The sequence below is a fragment of the Carlito syrichta genome, unplaced genomic scaffold, assembly GCF_000164805.1.
Source record: "Carlito syrichta isolate Samal-C Ts95f unplaced genomic scaffold, Tarsius_syrichta-2.0.1 Scaffold309824, whole genome shotgun sequence".
NCBI classification, from domain to species: Eukaryota; Metazoa; Chordata; class Mammalia; order Primates; family Tarsiidae; genus Carlito; species Carlito syrichta.
Genome location: NW_007253920.1, coordinates 673,426 through 688,666, shown reverse-complemented (window position 1 = coordinate 688,666; position 15,241 = coordinate 673,426). Strand labels below are relative to the sequence as shown.

The 15,241-nt window shown below is 36.2% G+C and overlaps 1 protein-coding gene across 1 annotated transcript in view; it reads left to right on the top strand.

The window, feature by feature from the left end:
• Positions 1-6: 6 nt before the first annotated feature.
• Positions 7-15,241, top strand: part of PDE3B (phosphodiesterase 3B) — a 197,240-nt gene continuing 182,005 nt past the window's right edge. The window contains exon 1 of the mRNA XM_021717516.1: positions 7-401. Coding sequence (XP_021573191.1) covers positions 360-401 — 42 coding nt within the window. The 5' untranslated portion in view covers positions 7-359. The remainder of the gene's footprint in view (positions 402-15,241) is intronic.

Genomic DNA, 15,241 nt, shown 5'->3' with positions numbered 1-15,241 from the left:
CGGTGGCGGGCAGGTTGTTCTTGGTGCTGAGCTGCGTGGGCTTGCTGACGCTCGCGCACCCGGGGAGGCTCCGGCACAGCCTCCTGGTGCTGCTCTTCGCCGGCTGCGTCTGGTGGGTCTCCTTCTCCAGCCTCGGCGCGCTGCCTCCGGCCCTCAGGCCGCTGCTCTCCTGCCTGGCGGGGGGCGCCGGGTGCCTGCTGGCCCTGGGCTTGGATCACTTCTTTCAAATCAGGGAAGCGCCCCACCATCCTCGGCTGTCCGGTGCCGCCGAAGACAAAGTGCCTGTGATCAGACCCCGGAGGCGGTCCAGCTGCGTGTCGCTGGGGGAGACCGCAGCCAGTTCCCATGGCAGTGGCAAAATGTTCAGGAGACCTTCGTTGCCTTGCATTTCGAGAGAACAGGTACGTGAACCCGAAAGCAGGGTCTGGGAAGCAAGCGGGTGCGGGTCGAGCGCCTCTCGGTTCCTGAGCCGAGTTAGCCGGTTTGAAAGCCTGTTGACTTTCGGAGTCGGGGGGATGGAGGGGGGGAAAAAAAAGGACCGGAAAGAATGTTTTGTTCGGAAAAGGATTCTTAAAATACAGAAAGCCTTTAAAAAAAAGCAGAAGCAAGTACTTTTTTATCCTTGATAGAAATGAAGTCGCCCGCTCACATGGCCCTTTTTGAAGACTTTGTTTATGCAGTCGATGAGTTCTTAGAAGAATGAGGTGATTCACTTTTGGTTTAACAGAATGACTGCTCGCCCTGATGTGTATCTTTTTAGTGCCATTTATCTGTTAGCTGTATAGTGATGTCTGTTCAAAGATAACGTGCAGCGTTTATAATGAGGGGGTATGCGAATTTTAACCAGTGGGGTTTTGTTATTAGGATAACAATTGAGAGGAGGCCTCTGAGAGATCATCAAAGAACAGTGATGAGCTTTGGAAATGAGACAATAATTTAGGTGAAAAGACAGCGATATGGGCTAATAACAAGTTTTTACAGTCTAAGTCATGGTTGTGTTTGTGGTATAATTAGGAGAATGTTTTAACAATTTGATCTTTAAACTTAGTAATGCCTAGAAAGATACCAAAAACATTTCCATTTTTTCCCCTGTAGGTTTACATATTTTTGTTTTTTAAAGGAATTGCAGTCATCATCAGGGAATGAATTTACATCTTTATATAGTGTTGGAAAATCTACCTGTTCTACATTCCCAAGAAAACTCAATAAGTATAGCTATTATATATTTAGCATTTACTAAGTGCAGAACATCTTGCATATATTGTCTCAAATCCTCATGAGAACCCTGTTTAGTTGGTGACTTTAGAGATCAGCAAATCTAGGCTTATAGAGATGACCCAACTTCACAAGTCTAGTAAGTGACAGGCTGGAATTTGATTAGATTTTTTAGTTCTCAGTGCTGTGTGTGGTTCTGCACAAGTAAAAGGATAAGGACCGTGTTTTTGTCCTTAATACATTTGATGCCTTCTTTTCTCTTCCTTCACTTCTTGTCTCTTGTCTTCAATGTAATCTACAAGCTACTACTACATTGATTTCATGACATGTTAAACACTGATCTGTAGTGTTCCAGTGACACAACACTTTGCTTTTTGAAATGGCTTTAGAAGCCACTTTTGTGGTCTGTAGTTATTTGGCCAAACACTTGAAAATTTTTGTTACACCTTTTGTTTTCTCAGTTTTACTACCACTGATAACAGATAATGCTTAGTAAAATGTGTATCAGAAGAAAAATTGTGGAGAGGATTCATTATAGAGTAAAATACTATCAACTATTTTCATAGAATGGAATTACATTTGACTTTTGACTACAAGTGAACAGATTGCATTTTTGTTGTTGTTTTTTTTTTGGTTTTTTTGAGTTGGAGTCTCAGTCTGTCGCCCAGACTGGAGTGCAGTGGCCGCTCCCGGCCACCGCAGCCTCGACCTGCTGGGCTCCGGCGATCCTTCCGCCTCAGCCTTCCAAGTAGCCGGAATTACAGGCATGCGCTACCACGCCCGGCTGATTTTTTTGATTTATTGTAGAGATGAGTCTCGCTGCCCAGGCGGGTCTCAAACCCGCGGGCTCAGGCAATCCACTCACCTCAGCCTCCCAAAGGCGCGGGATTACAGGCTGAGCCACCGAACCCGGCTTGAGTTTAACATATTTTAATTGTAATTTGTTGGTGTAGTCAATTATGTCTGTCCTTTTGTAAGTGGAAAATTCTAGTGTTCTTAATCCTAGTGTGCTCTTTCCATCACAGCAACCTTTTTCAACCTTTAGGTGCAGGGTTATACCAGGTATCTTTATTATTTGTAAAAGAAGAAAATACAATTTGTGCTTCTAAAAAAGGCATATTTTCTTAGTGCAGAAAAATCTTATTCACATTCTACTTTGAATAGGAATATTTTTTGGGAAAATATATGCAAATAGTTCAGGGCTTGTACATGGCTAGTTAATGTTCAGTGTCACAAAGTAATTATTTTGACATTACTAGAAAAGAATATTTTTAACATAGCAGAGATTGTAATAACAAGAATTTTTATTTATGCTTGTTCCCAAAGTTTAATGGAGGATCCGTGGTTTTTGTTTGCATGTATGTTACGTTAAAGGTATTAAGAAGAAACCACTATTTTTTTGGAAATAAAAGATCAAGAGATTTTCTGATTTTCAAAGTGTTGTATATGACAGTTGTAAAAACGCTTTCTTGTTTCAGAAACTGAAGCAAGATGAAAAGATTTTAGGTAGAACCTGACATAAAGGAAGATGTCGTGGATTTATAGGCAGCGGATTGAGGAGTCTTGGTTCAACTGTTTAATCTTGGAAAAGTCTGTAAACCTTTCTGAGCTCAGTATCCAGTAGATGAGTTCTATACTACTGTCCAATTCGAAATTAATTTCTGTTAGTAGTTAGTTTATACTTTTGGTAAGATATAAATACAGTTATAAATAAAATATTACAAATTAGTAATTCTTGAAGCTTTGCTTAAATAGTGAATGTTGATATTGCTACCCTATATTTTCTAAGGTGTAGTAATTGGAATAAGTGAGCAAATATTCTATATTTCTTTGAATAGAATTTTCTTTAAAATTCTAATTTTAATTTTTGCCATGGTAACAAAATTATTACACTTCTGTTCCCTTAAGAATTTAAACATTTTTTCCCATCCCCTCCAAGAATTTAAACATTTTCATTAACATCTTAGAAAGCCACTTCTGAAAACGCATCTCTCAGTATAAATGTTTTTAATTGTGTAAAAATAGATTTAAAGGAATTTTTAACTTTTGGGATATTATGTTAGGCACTGTGCTGAAAAATAATGGTACACATTCATATAATTAATTTAATAATTAGATTTATAATATTTGACTTAAATGCTATATATGCATCAGTTCTTAACTAAGACTTTTTTTTAAACAAAGTATTTAGAGAATTAAAATTTAAATCTAGTTACTGCAGACTGTGTTCTGCTAACGGAAAGAAGCACTGAGTTTGTAGTCTAGCTGCCAAGAGTCAGCTGAAGCTAATGGGAAGTTTAAAAAAAAAAATCAGTTGTCTACATAGAAGCTTTGACCAGAATTGAACAAACTAAATTTCTATGCCATTTTAATTATATATTCTATAATGTAGTTTTCAGCTCTTCAATGAAATCACTTTCTGTGTGATTAGGTAAATATGAGGTTTTGAAAGGCATAAGTTGGTGTGTGAAATATTTTTCTATACCTATAATGCTAAGTGCTTTCTAAATGGTTAGGTAAATATTTAAAAATTCTGTGGCCTTAATGCTCATAAATATTATTTAAAGTGTTAATTTTATTTGAAAAAGTCATACATATGTAGTGCGAGGAGTTAAAAAAAGAGAGACTTTAAAGTATAAGTGATTATTTACCCGTCTAAGGAATTTGCAGGGCTTAGTGAATTTCTTTAAGAATGCTGTAATATTTGTGAAATTTGTTTTATGGCTTCAGTGAGTGAGTGTTTTATTCTAATTTTGTGTTAATATTTTGTGGTAAAATATCAGCCTGAATAATAATTTTATATTTTGTACATATACTGTGTACTTTGCCATCAGAGCTATCTTTCAAAAACACGGATTTGATGGGATCACTCACTCTGTTTTAAACCATTAATTGTCCACAGGATAAAGTTCATGTCCTTGACCCTTGCTTGCAATGTCCTTCATAACCTGCTCTTAGACTTTTTTTGTTTGTGTTATGTTTTTTGTCTTTTAGAAAGCATTCTAGAATTTAGGGAACAGTCCCTTTCCACATGTATTCTTGGTTCTAGCTATTTGAGGACTGCTTCTTGTAGATTTTGTTTTCTTTTTCTTTTACCATTCCGACTTGTTGAAATCTCCTTTAAGGAACGAATAAGATTAAGTCTTTGGGCAGTACACTGCTACACAATGTAGGCTGAGAACAAAGCTCCATTATAGCAGAGGGGGCCATATTTTAAAATAAACGTTGACAAGTTATATGAAATAGTGTTGATATATGATAGAATATTTTCATTACATTGCATGAGTAACATTCATAATTTATGTTTTCATATACTGAGTGGAAGGTAATCATAAATAAAACCATAAAGTTTATTTTCTTTAAAAAATTTTATTTTAAAGATGTGGGATACAATTCAGGGTTAGTTATACAAATGTTGATTATGCAGGTACCTTGTTGATAGGAGCAATTTCCGTCAATTGCCAATCCCACTCCTCCTCCCCTGGCAGTTTCCCACTACAGCCAATCCCTTTCTTATAGTACTATGATAATTATTCAAGGTCCACTTATGAATGAGAACATATGGTACTCTGTTCTTTGTTTCTGTGATAGATCACTGAGTATGATAGACTCTAAGTCCATCCAAGTTGCTGCGAAGTTTATATGTTTGTCCTTTATGGATGCATAATATTCCATTGTGTATTTGTACCACATTTTTTTTTATCCAGTCCAGCTTCTGTGGGCAGCATGGTTGATTCCATGTTTTTGTTATTGCAAATAGAGCTGCAACAAGCATTCATGTGCAGGTATCTTTTTTGTAGAATGATTTGAGTTCCTCCAGGTATATTCCCAATGGTGAATTGCTGGGTCACATGGAAGGTCAGTTTCTAGTTCTTTCAAAAATCGTCACACTGTCTTCCAGAGAGGTTGCACTAGCTTACATTCCCACTAGCAGTGTAAAAGCATTCCTTTTTCTCCGCATCCTTGCCAGCATCTGTTATTGTTTGTTTTATTAATCATGGCCATTCTTACTGGAGTTAGGTGGTACCCCAGTGTGGTTTTATTTGCATTTCTCTGATTAGTGAGGCTGAGCACTTTTTAATGTGTCTGTTGACTGCCTGTATATCTTCATAAAGTTTATTTTCATTGTCCTCAGACTGTAACCTCCTCATTAGAAGACCTTTCTCTCATTTTCCCCTTTCCCTTTCAATTACCATCCAAAATAGGAAGAATTTATACTTACTGGAAAAACTTTTTTCAGTATAAATGTTTGTACAGATATAGAAGATATAGGAGAGATTTAGAGTTCATCTAATTGAAATCCGCTCTTATATAAAAAGGAAATAAATTGAACCCCAGAGAGATAAAAATATTGGCCCAGGGTTATGCTGTGAGATACTGGGAAAACAGGGACTAGAACATAGGTCTTGGCTCCTAGTCCACCTACCTATACTTTCCATAAAGAGCATATATACCTGCCATTGCAGTTTTCAAGGCTGTACTTAACTTTGTCTGGATCTCCAATTACGTGATAAAAGGCAATGTCCTTGGCTAAAGGAGGTGGGGGATAGTAGTGGGAGAGATGAGAGAGACAATAAGTTAAGAGGGACCCTTGAAATCATATGGTTCATAATTATGACCTTGATGATAAATTTCTGTTTTAGTCATTTCGGACGAACTTGTAAGGATGCAGCTGGCCTCAAACTCATGTACAGTGTAACGTATTTGTATGTTGAGGAAGGGGAGGAGGGTAAAAAGCAGAGTAGGAAGAATGGAAGTGCACTGACTATTGCCTGCTTTGCCCAAAGGCATTCTCTTTAAACAAAGCAAACAGAACAATTGGTGTTAGCCGAACAAAACTTTAGAACTATTTTCTGTCTTTGGGTAGTTCCTGACAATTTATGAGTTGGTGTTCACCTTGTTACTTACAGGCTGATCTGTGCTTATTTAGGTGGTTGTTAGAAGCCTGTTCTTAGAACTTGGGACAATAGAATGCATCTTCCATTGTTTTCTTTTACAACCTACAGTGTTCTCTCATTGATTTACCTAGGAGGTATCTATAGATTTCCCCTTCTTCATCAGCTATAGTACATTGTTTGGCTATTTCTTCCTTACATTTCATACAACTTGCATTCAGCATATTTTAAATTTGGTTAGTTAGAATTTAAATTTTCAATGAGAAATATGTAAAAGATCGTATATATATACACATATATATTTATATGGTTTAAGGAAAAAAAAGAAAAAAGTTACACACTACTTGTTTTCTTTGGAGCTCTCTCCCCTCTCAACCTCTCTTGTATCTCCTTTGCTCTGCCCCAGAGGTAACACCTTTATTTTGAAATTGTTTTCTATTTGTTCTCTTGCTTATCTTTATAATCATAACCCACTATTAATGTATACCTAAATTATATGCTGTTAGTGTTACTTGCTTTTGGACTTTAGATAAATAGAATCATACTGTATGCATTCATCTGTAACTTTTTTTGTCATTTTCTGAGGTTTATCATTGTTGATACAGACAGTTGTAGTTTATTTTTTCAATGCTGTATAGTATTTCATTGTAAGAACATAGTAAAATTTATTTATCCGTTCCACTATTCAGGACATTTGAGTGATTTTCATTTTTTTGCTATTATATACATTGCTGCTATGAACATTCTTGTAAATGTCTATTGTTACCTGTGTGTAGAAGTAGAATTGCTGAGTTGCAAGGTATGTTCATATTCAACTTTACTATTTATGGTAATTAAAATAATGGCACCCCAGAGATGTTCACATTTGAGTTCCTGGAATTTTTTAATATGTTACCTTACATGGCAAGACGGACTTTGGAGGTGGGATTAAGTTAAGGATTTTGGAATGAGGCAATTATTCAGGATTATTTGAGTAGATGCAGTATAATCACAAGGGCTCTTAAAAAGTGGAAGACAGAGGCAGAAGAGATCAGAGAAGGAAATGTGACAGTGGAAGCAGACTTGGAATAATGTAGTGTGAGAGGGATTTACTCAGCCTGGTTCTGCTGACTTTGGTGATGGAAGAAGGGGACCATGAGCTAAGGAAAGTAGGCAGCCTCAAGAAGGTGAAAAGGCAAGGAAATGAATTTTTCCCTAGAACTCGCAGAAAGTGATGAAGCCCTGCCAATGGTTTGAATTAGCTTAGTGAGACATGTGTCAGACTTTTGAACTACAGAACTATAAGATATAAATTTGTGTTGTATTACGCCTCTTAGTTTGTGGTAATTTGTTATAGGAATTTATTAGTTTGCAAGGGTTGCCATAACAAAAGTACCACAAACTGGGTGACTTAAACAACAGAAATTGTCTCATAGTTCTGGAGGTTGGAAGTTCAAGATCAAGATGTCCCCAAGGTTGGTTTCTTCTGAGGACTGTGAGGATAATTTGTTCCATGTCTTTCTCCTAGCTTCTGGTGTTTTGCCGATAGTCTTTGGCTTGTAGATCTATCACCCTGAACTCTGCCTTCATCTTCACATGATGTTCTCCCTGTGTGTTCACATTGTCTTCCCTCTGTGCCTGTCTTTGTGTCCAAATTTTTCATTTTTATGGGGACCTCAGTCATGCTGGATTAGGGTCCACCCTATTCCAAGGACATTTTTTTTTTCCTGTTTACAAATGACCTCATTTTAACCTAATTAGCCCTAGAAACACCTTATTTCCAAATAGGGTTACATTCTGAGATCTTGAGAGTTAGGACTCAACATATCTTTTATGGGGGGGCCATGATTCAATCTATATAAGTAGCAGTAGAAAACTAAAATTCACTCTAAAGTTGAATTGTTCTTTAAAATAGATATACCATTTTTATTTTTACTAGCAGTGAAGGGAATGCCCTTGGATCCATATTCTCACCAACCAAGGCTTCCTATTTACTAATTTTAATTTTTGCTAGTCTAGTGGATGTGAAATGGATGTGTGTGTGTGTGTGTGTGTGTGTGTGTGTGTGTGTGTATGTCTAAAAAATGACACGTTTTTTTCTTTTAAAAAAAATTTCAGCCTGGCTCGGTGGTTCAGCCTGTAATACTGGGCTTTGGGAGGCTAAGGTGAGTGAACTGCCTGAGCCCACGGGTTTGAGACCCGCCTGGGCAAGTTGGCAAGACCTCATCTCTACAATAAATCAAAAATTAGCCGGGCATGGTAGCACGTACCTGTAGTTCCAGCTACTCGGAAGGCTGAGGCAGAAGGATCGCTGGAGCCCAGCAGGTCGGGCTGCAGTGACCAGGAGTGACCACTGCACTCCAGTCTGGGTGACAGCGTGAGACTCCAACTCATAAAAACAAAACAAAACAACAACAACAAAAAACAATTTCAGTAGCCTTGAGGGATACAAATAATTTTTGGTCTGGGCTTTAAGAGTACCTACCACCCTGACCTGTGTACACTACTGTACCCAGTAGGTAGTTTTTTTGGTCCCTTCATATTTTTGTGATTTTAATTAGAATTTTTTATAATTACTTTTTTTTTTTGAGTTGGAAACTCATTCTGTCACCCAGGCTGTAGTGCAGTGGCACAATCACAGCTCACTACAGCCTCAACCTCCTGGGCTCAGGCAGTCTTGTCTCCTCAGCCTACTTAGTAGTTGGGACTATAGGCAGCTGCCACCGTACCTGGCTGTTTTTTTTTTTTTTCAGAGATGAGATCTTGCTGTATTACCCAGGCTGGTCTTGATCTCCTGGGCTCAAGTAATTCTTCCACTTTGACCTCTCAGAGTACTGGGATTGCAGGCCTGAGCCACTGTGCCCTGCTTATTGTGTTTTCTGAAAATAGAATTTCTTCATTTTAATGATGTCATGTTTACCAATCCTTACCTCTAATAATAAGACTCTTTATGTCTTGTTTACAAAGCCATTCCCTGTTGACAGTTGTATAATATATTCCTATATTGTCTTAAGATTTTTTTCATTTAAGATATTTATTTTTTTGAACTCTTGGCCTCAAGTGATCCTTCTGCCTCAGCCACTCAAGTGCTGGGATTACACAGGTGAGCCATTGTACCTGACCTTAAGCTATTTCTTTTCTTTTTTTTTTTTTTTGAGTTGGAGTCTCACTCTTTTTCATTCCTCATATCATTTGTATCTTTTTCTTTGTTTCTTAATCAACCATTCCAGAAGTTTATTACTCTACAGAAAACTATCTCTTAGGATTGGTGCTTATTTTCTACTAATTTATTTCAGCTCTTACTTTTATTGCTTTCTCTTTTTTTTTTTTCTTCCTTTGAGTTTTTCTTCTTTTTCTAACTTTGTAAATGGGGCAAAGCCATGAGTTTTGAATACATACTTTTTCAATACATACTTTTAAAGCTATACATTTCTCTCTAAGAATTGCTTTAGTTGAATTGCATAAATTTTGATGTCCAGACCCCAGACCATGAATGGGTAGCGATCCATAGCCTGTTAGGAGCCAGGCTGCACAGCAGGTGGTGGGCAGTGACAATCGAGGGAAGCTTCATCTGTATTTATAACCACTCCCCATCACTTGCATTAGTGCCTGAGCTTTGTTTCTGTCAGATCAGTGATGGCATTAGATTTTCATGGAGCATGAGACCTATTGTGAGCTGTGCATGTGAGGGAACTAGGTTGTATGCTTATGAGAATCGAATGCCTGATGATCTGAGGAGGAGCTAAGGCAGTGATGCTAGTGCTGGGGAGTAGCTGCAAATAGAGCTTAACACTAGCAGTGAGGTTTGACTGCACAGAGACCATAATAAGTCAATTGCTTGCATACTCATATCAAAATTCTCTCAGTGAGTGTAGCAAGTGATGTCCTTCAATTATACAGCTGCATTTGGTGGCATAATTATTGTATAGTAATTTATAATATATAATTATATGTGAATATTTCTGTATATATTACATATAAATATGTATTTACATGATATCTCATATATATTTCATTATATATTACAGTGCAGTAATAATAGAAATAAAGTGCACAGTAAATGTAATGCACTTGAATCATCTCAAAACCAATCACCCTCCCCCCTAGTTGGTGGAAAAATTGTCTTCCACGAAATTGGTCCCTCATGCCAAAAAGATTAGGGACTGGTGATATAAAATATGCTGAGCCAAATAAGGCAAGCTATTTACCACTCAATTACCAATCAGTATTAACAACCAAGAAAGATGCTTAAATTCTCTACCAGAAATGTCAGTTCAATGGTAAAAATAATATAGATGATAAGGAAATTCCCCCCATATCAGAAAAGAGTGATTATTATATGATTTAATAATTGCCAAGTGTCAATTATATGCTAGTCTCAATAATCCTATGAAGTAGACATTGGGACCCTATTTTGCAGCTAGAAACTAAGATAGGCAGGGAAATTGACTAACCCGCAAATCACTTAGCTAGTATGTAGAAAATGTGTAATATGCTAAATGCCATCTCCCAACTGAAAAAAACTAAACTACAATTTGAAAAATATAAAATATCTTTTGAAAGGAATTACTGAATTGGCACAAAAGTAAGAGAATCTCAGATCCTAAAATGATTGAAAGTTGGAATCCTGAGAGGTAAATAGACACTAAGTCAGATTTCACTTGAGTTTCTGACCATCCTTGATCATTTGCTTCTGCTACGCATGACTGAGCACAAAAGATAACGTTTGTTTATCCAAATATTTGTCCAAAGTGAAAAATCCATTAAGAAATCTCTGCGTAAAGCTGAGATCCCCAAAGTGCTACTCCCCCCAGTATTAGGATAAATGAGAAATAAATGTGACTGTGGAGATGGAATGCGTATTTTGATTGACCTTGGCACAAGGGAGAGAAGAGGGGCTAAAATAAATCTTCTTTGAGAATGCGTAAATATAAGAAAGCTCTCATACAACTTTTAAACAATTCTAGTAAAATATATATAACACAAAATTTACCATTTTAATCAATTTTAAGTGTACAGTTCAGTGGCAGTAAGTACATTCACATTGTTGTGCAACCATCACTGTCATCTGTCTCTGAAACTTTTTTTGTCTTCCCAAACTGAAACTCTATTTTCATTAAACAATAACTGCCCATTCATGTCTTTCCTCCAGCCCCTAGCAACCATCATTTTACTTTCCATCTCTATGAATTTGACTACTCTAGGTACCTCATGTAAATAAATGGAATCATACAATATTTATCCTTTTTTGAGTGACTTATTTCACTTAACATAATGTTTTCAAGGTTTATCCACATTATAGGATATATGTCAGAATTTCCTTCCTTTTTATGGCTATCATTCCATTATATGTTTATGCCCATTTTGTTTATCTATTTATTTGTCAGTGGACACTTGGGTTGCTACCATTTGGCTATTGTGAATGATATGCTGCTATGAAGATGGGTGTTTGAGACTCTGCTTCTAGTTCTTTTCTTTTCTTTTTTTTTTTAGAAAGCAGGATTTATTGAGAGAACGGAAAAGCTCCCACAGTGGGAAGGGACCTATGAGGGGATTGCCCTGCTTTTAGTTCTTTTGAGTATATACTCAGAAGTGGATTTGCTGAATAATATAGTAATTCTCATATTTTGAGAAACCATCATACTGTTAGAAAACAAGCAGCTGCAACATTTTACATTCCTACCAGCAATACACAAAGGCTTCATTTCTTTACATCCTCATCAATATTTTTAAATTTTATTTTATTTTTGTTTATCTGTTTTTCTTTTATTTATTTCAAAGATGTGGGGTACAATTCAGGATTTTTGTGTGTGTGATAGTAGCTGTCTTGATGGATGTGAAGGTATCTTATTGTGGTTTTGACTTGCATTTCCCTGATAATTAGTGATATTGAGCATCTTTTCATATGATTTTGGCCATATGTATCTTTTTTAGAGAAATCTGTGTTCAGGTCTTTTCCCATTTTTTGCCTGGGGTTTTTTTTTTAATTGTTGGAATTATTTTTATATTTCTGGGGGATATTAATTCCTTATCAAATGACTTGTAAATATTTTCTTCCATTCCATGAGTTGCCTTTCACGCTATTGATAAATGTCCTTTGATTTGCAAGTTTTTAATTTTTATGAAGTTTAATTAATTTATTTTTCTTTTGTTGTCTGTGGTTTTGGTGTCACATCAAAGAAATCATTGCTAAATTCATTGTTAAGAAGCTTTTCCACTATGTTTTCTTTTAAGAGTTTTATAAAAATTTTGGTTCTAATATTTAGGTCTTTGATCTATTTTGAGTTAATTTTTGTGTATAGTATAAGGTAATGATCCAACTTTATTCTTTTCCTTGTGGATATCCAGGTTTCCCAAGATTATTTGTTAACAAAATTATTCTTTTCCCATTCAATAGTGTTGGCTTTCTTGTTGAAAATTATTTGATAGTATATATGAGGATTTATTTTGGGACACTCTATTGTATTGGAATATATGTTTGTTTTTATGTCAGTACCACACTGTTGTGATTATTGTAGCTTTGTAGTTTTCAGACCAGGAAGCGTGAGACCTCAAACTATTCTTTTTCAAGATTGTTTTGGCTGTTTGAGTGTTTCTTGAGATTCCATATTTTAGGATGGATTTTTCTACTTCTGCAAAAAACACCTTTGAGGTTTATTTTATTTTAATTTTTTGTTGCCCAGGTTGGAATGCAGTGGCACGCTCACGGCCACCGTAGCCTTAACCTGCTGGGCTTAGGCAATCCTTCCGCCTCATCTTCCAGTAGCTAGAACTACAGGCACATGCTACCATGCCTGACTAATTTTTTAAATTATTGTGGAGATGAGGTCTCACCAAGATGCCCACGCTGGTTTCGAACTCCTGGACTTAGGCAGTCCTCTTGCCTCGGCTTCCCAAAGTGCTGGGATTATAGGCTTGAGCCACCACACCCAGTCAGGTTTTATTTTTATAATTACTTTTTTATTGTGGTAAAAATATAACATAAAGTTTACCTTCTTAACCATTTAACAATATACAGTTTAATTAAGTATATTCACATTGTTGTGCAACAGATCTCCAGATCATTTCTGTCTTGCAGAACTGAAACTCTATACACATTAAATAACAACTTTCTTGCCGCCTCCCAGCCCCTGGTAACCACCATTCTACTTTCTGTTTCAATGAACTTGACTACTTCCGATACCTCATATATGAGGAATCAACACTATCTTTTTGTGACTGGCTATTTCACTTAGTATAATCTTCAACAGGGAAGTTATAAACATTCATATGAGACACTCTTAGAACAGTAGGAGTGGAAAAGCTCTGGTGACTGGAGAAGGGAGGTGTGAAGATGTTTCAGTTCTGGGTATCTGAAAGGTTAGTGGTGTCATTAACTAACGTGGGGGACCCTGGAAGAGGAGCTGGTTTGGAGAAATGATTAAGAGATTAGCTTTATTGATTAATACATGTTATAGTTTTCACATGGGTATACTTGGTATCTCTAAATTGGATGTAAGCTCCCTGAGTACAAGGACCAGTCATTTCTATTTTGTAATTCTCTTGTACATTTTGGAGTTCATAGTGTATATTTATTATATTTATGCTTATTATCATTTCTCATAATAGTTCTATGTTAATCTTGAATGAAGAGAGAACTATGGGTGAAGATGAATCCGATTTCCTACTGTCTTTGGTGTTCTCATTAAGGATAAAAAAATTAAACTCTTGCACAATGGTGAAGTCAGACTGAGTTTAAATGTTATCGCTGACACTTGTAAAATATTGGACAAATTGTTTAGGTTTTCTATACCTCAGTTTTCCTGTATCTAAATTGGGAGTAGCAGCATTATTTACCTCATTGATGTGAAGTAGATATAATATGAGATATTATTGTGAGGACTAAATTAGTTAATAACCTGTAAGTTCTTAGAACAACATCTGGCACCTGGAAAACTCCCAGCAGGATGGTTTTTGCTGTTATTATTAATAGTTGAGATTTTCATCCTCAAATGACTTAATAGGTCATGCCAAATTACTCTAAAGTCAATGTTAAAGCTAATTGAAAGTTAGAAATTACAAATAATCCTTTTTTCTGGTTGTTGTTTTCTTTTTTGAGTTGGGGTCTCACTCTTTTGCCCAGACTGGAGTGCAGTGTCATGGTCATGGCTCATCACAGCCTTGATTCCTGGGCTCGAGTGATCTTCTACCTCAGCTTCCTGCCTTGGCCTCCCAAAATACTGGGATTACAGACGTGAGCCACTGTACTTGGCCCAAACGATCCCTTTTTATTGCCTGGATACTACTTCTGAAACCGGTATTAAGTAAAAAAGTAAATCCTTTACATAAGGGATCTTAGGGGGAAATTCTTTCAGCAGTTTTCAATATTTAGGACAACAAAAAGTACACAAGTGATGATTTCAAAAGTGATCAAAATGGTTATTTAATTTAGATTTCTTAACTTTTGAAGTTTCAGAGTTAAAAGTTAAGAATCTTCCAGAAGAAAAATTTTGTCAGCTGCCACAGTCATAATTTATTTTCTCATAGTTTTTGTTTCAGTCTGTCACTGTGGGATTGGACTTGCACTTGAAATTTAAACAAATGCTCTTACGCATAATTCTTCCTCACAGTTCACTATCTGTAAAGCATGTTGATAACTATGTAGCCCATCGCAGGAATAGTATGAGGAAGATAAGAGATAAGGAAAAAAATAGAAGAGAAACTGTAAAAAAGGGACTTCTTCAACCTTCTTTCTCACTCCAGTCAGTATTAGTCACCTTGCTTTACTGCTTCAATTTAACACTCATTCCAAAAGAAAAAGTCTCCTGAGGAACTTCTGGCACTTAAATGGTAATGATTCGAAGCAGACAAAAACATTATGATATGAATTTTTACTAACATATGGAGAAATATATTTTCTTTAGGGGAAAAGTGCATATATATACATTAGTAAACACCAATATGTATCATTATGTAAGTAATCTGTTTGCTTTTATTGTTAAAATAAGCACCATCTAAAAGTAACTTTAAACCAAAAATTCATTCCTTTAGCAAACATTACTAGACATTCTGTTAGAAGCTATGAGCGTTGTGAAGAAGGATCATGTAAGGATACTACTCCCAGGAGTTTAATGTAAGACAAAAAGCAAAAATCTTATGTTAAATTTTAAAAA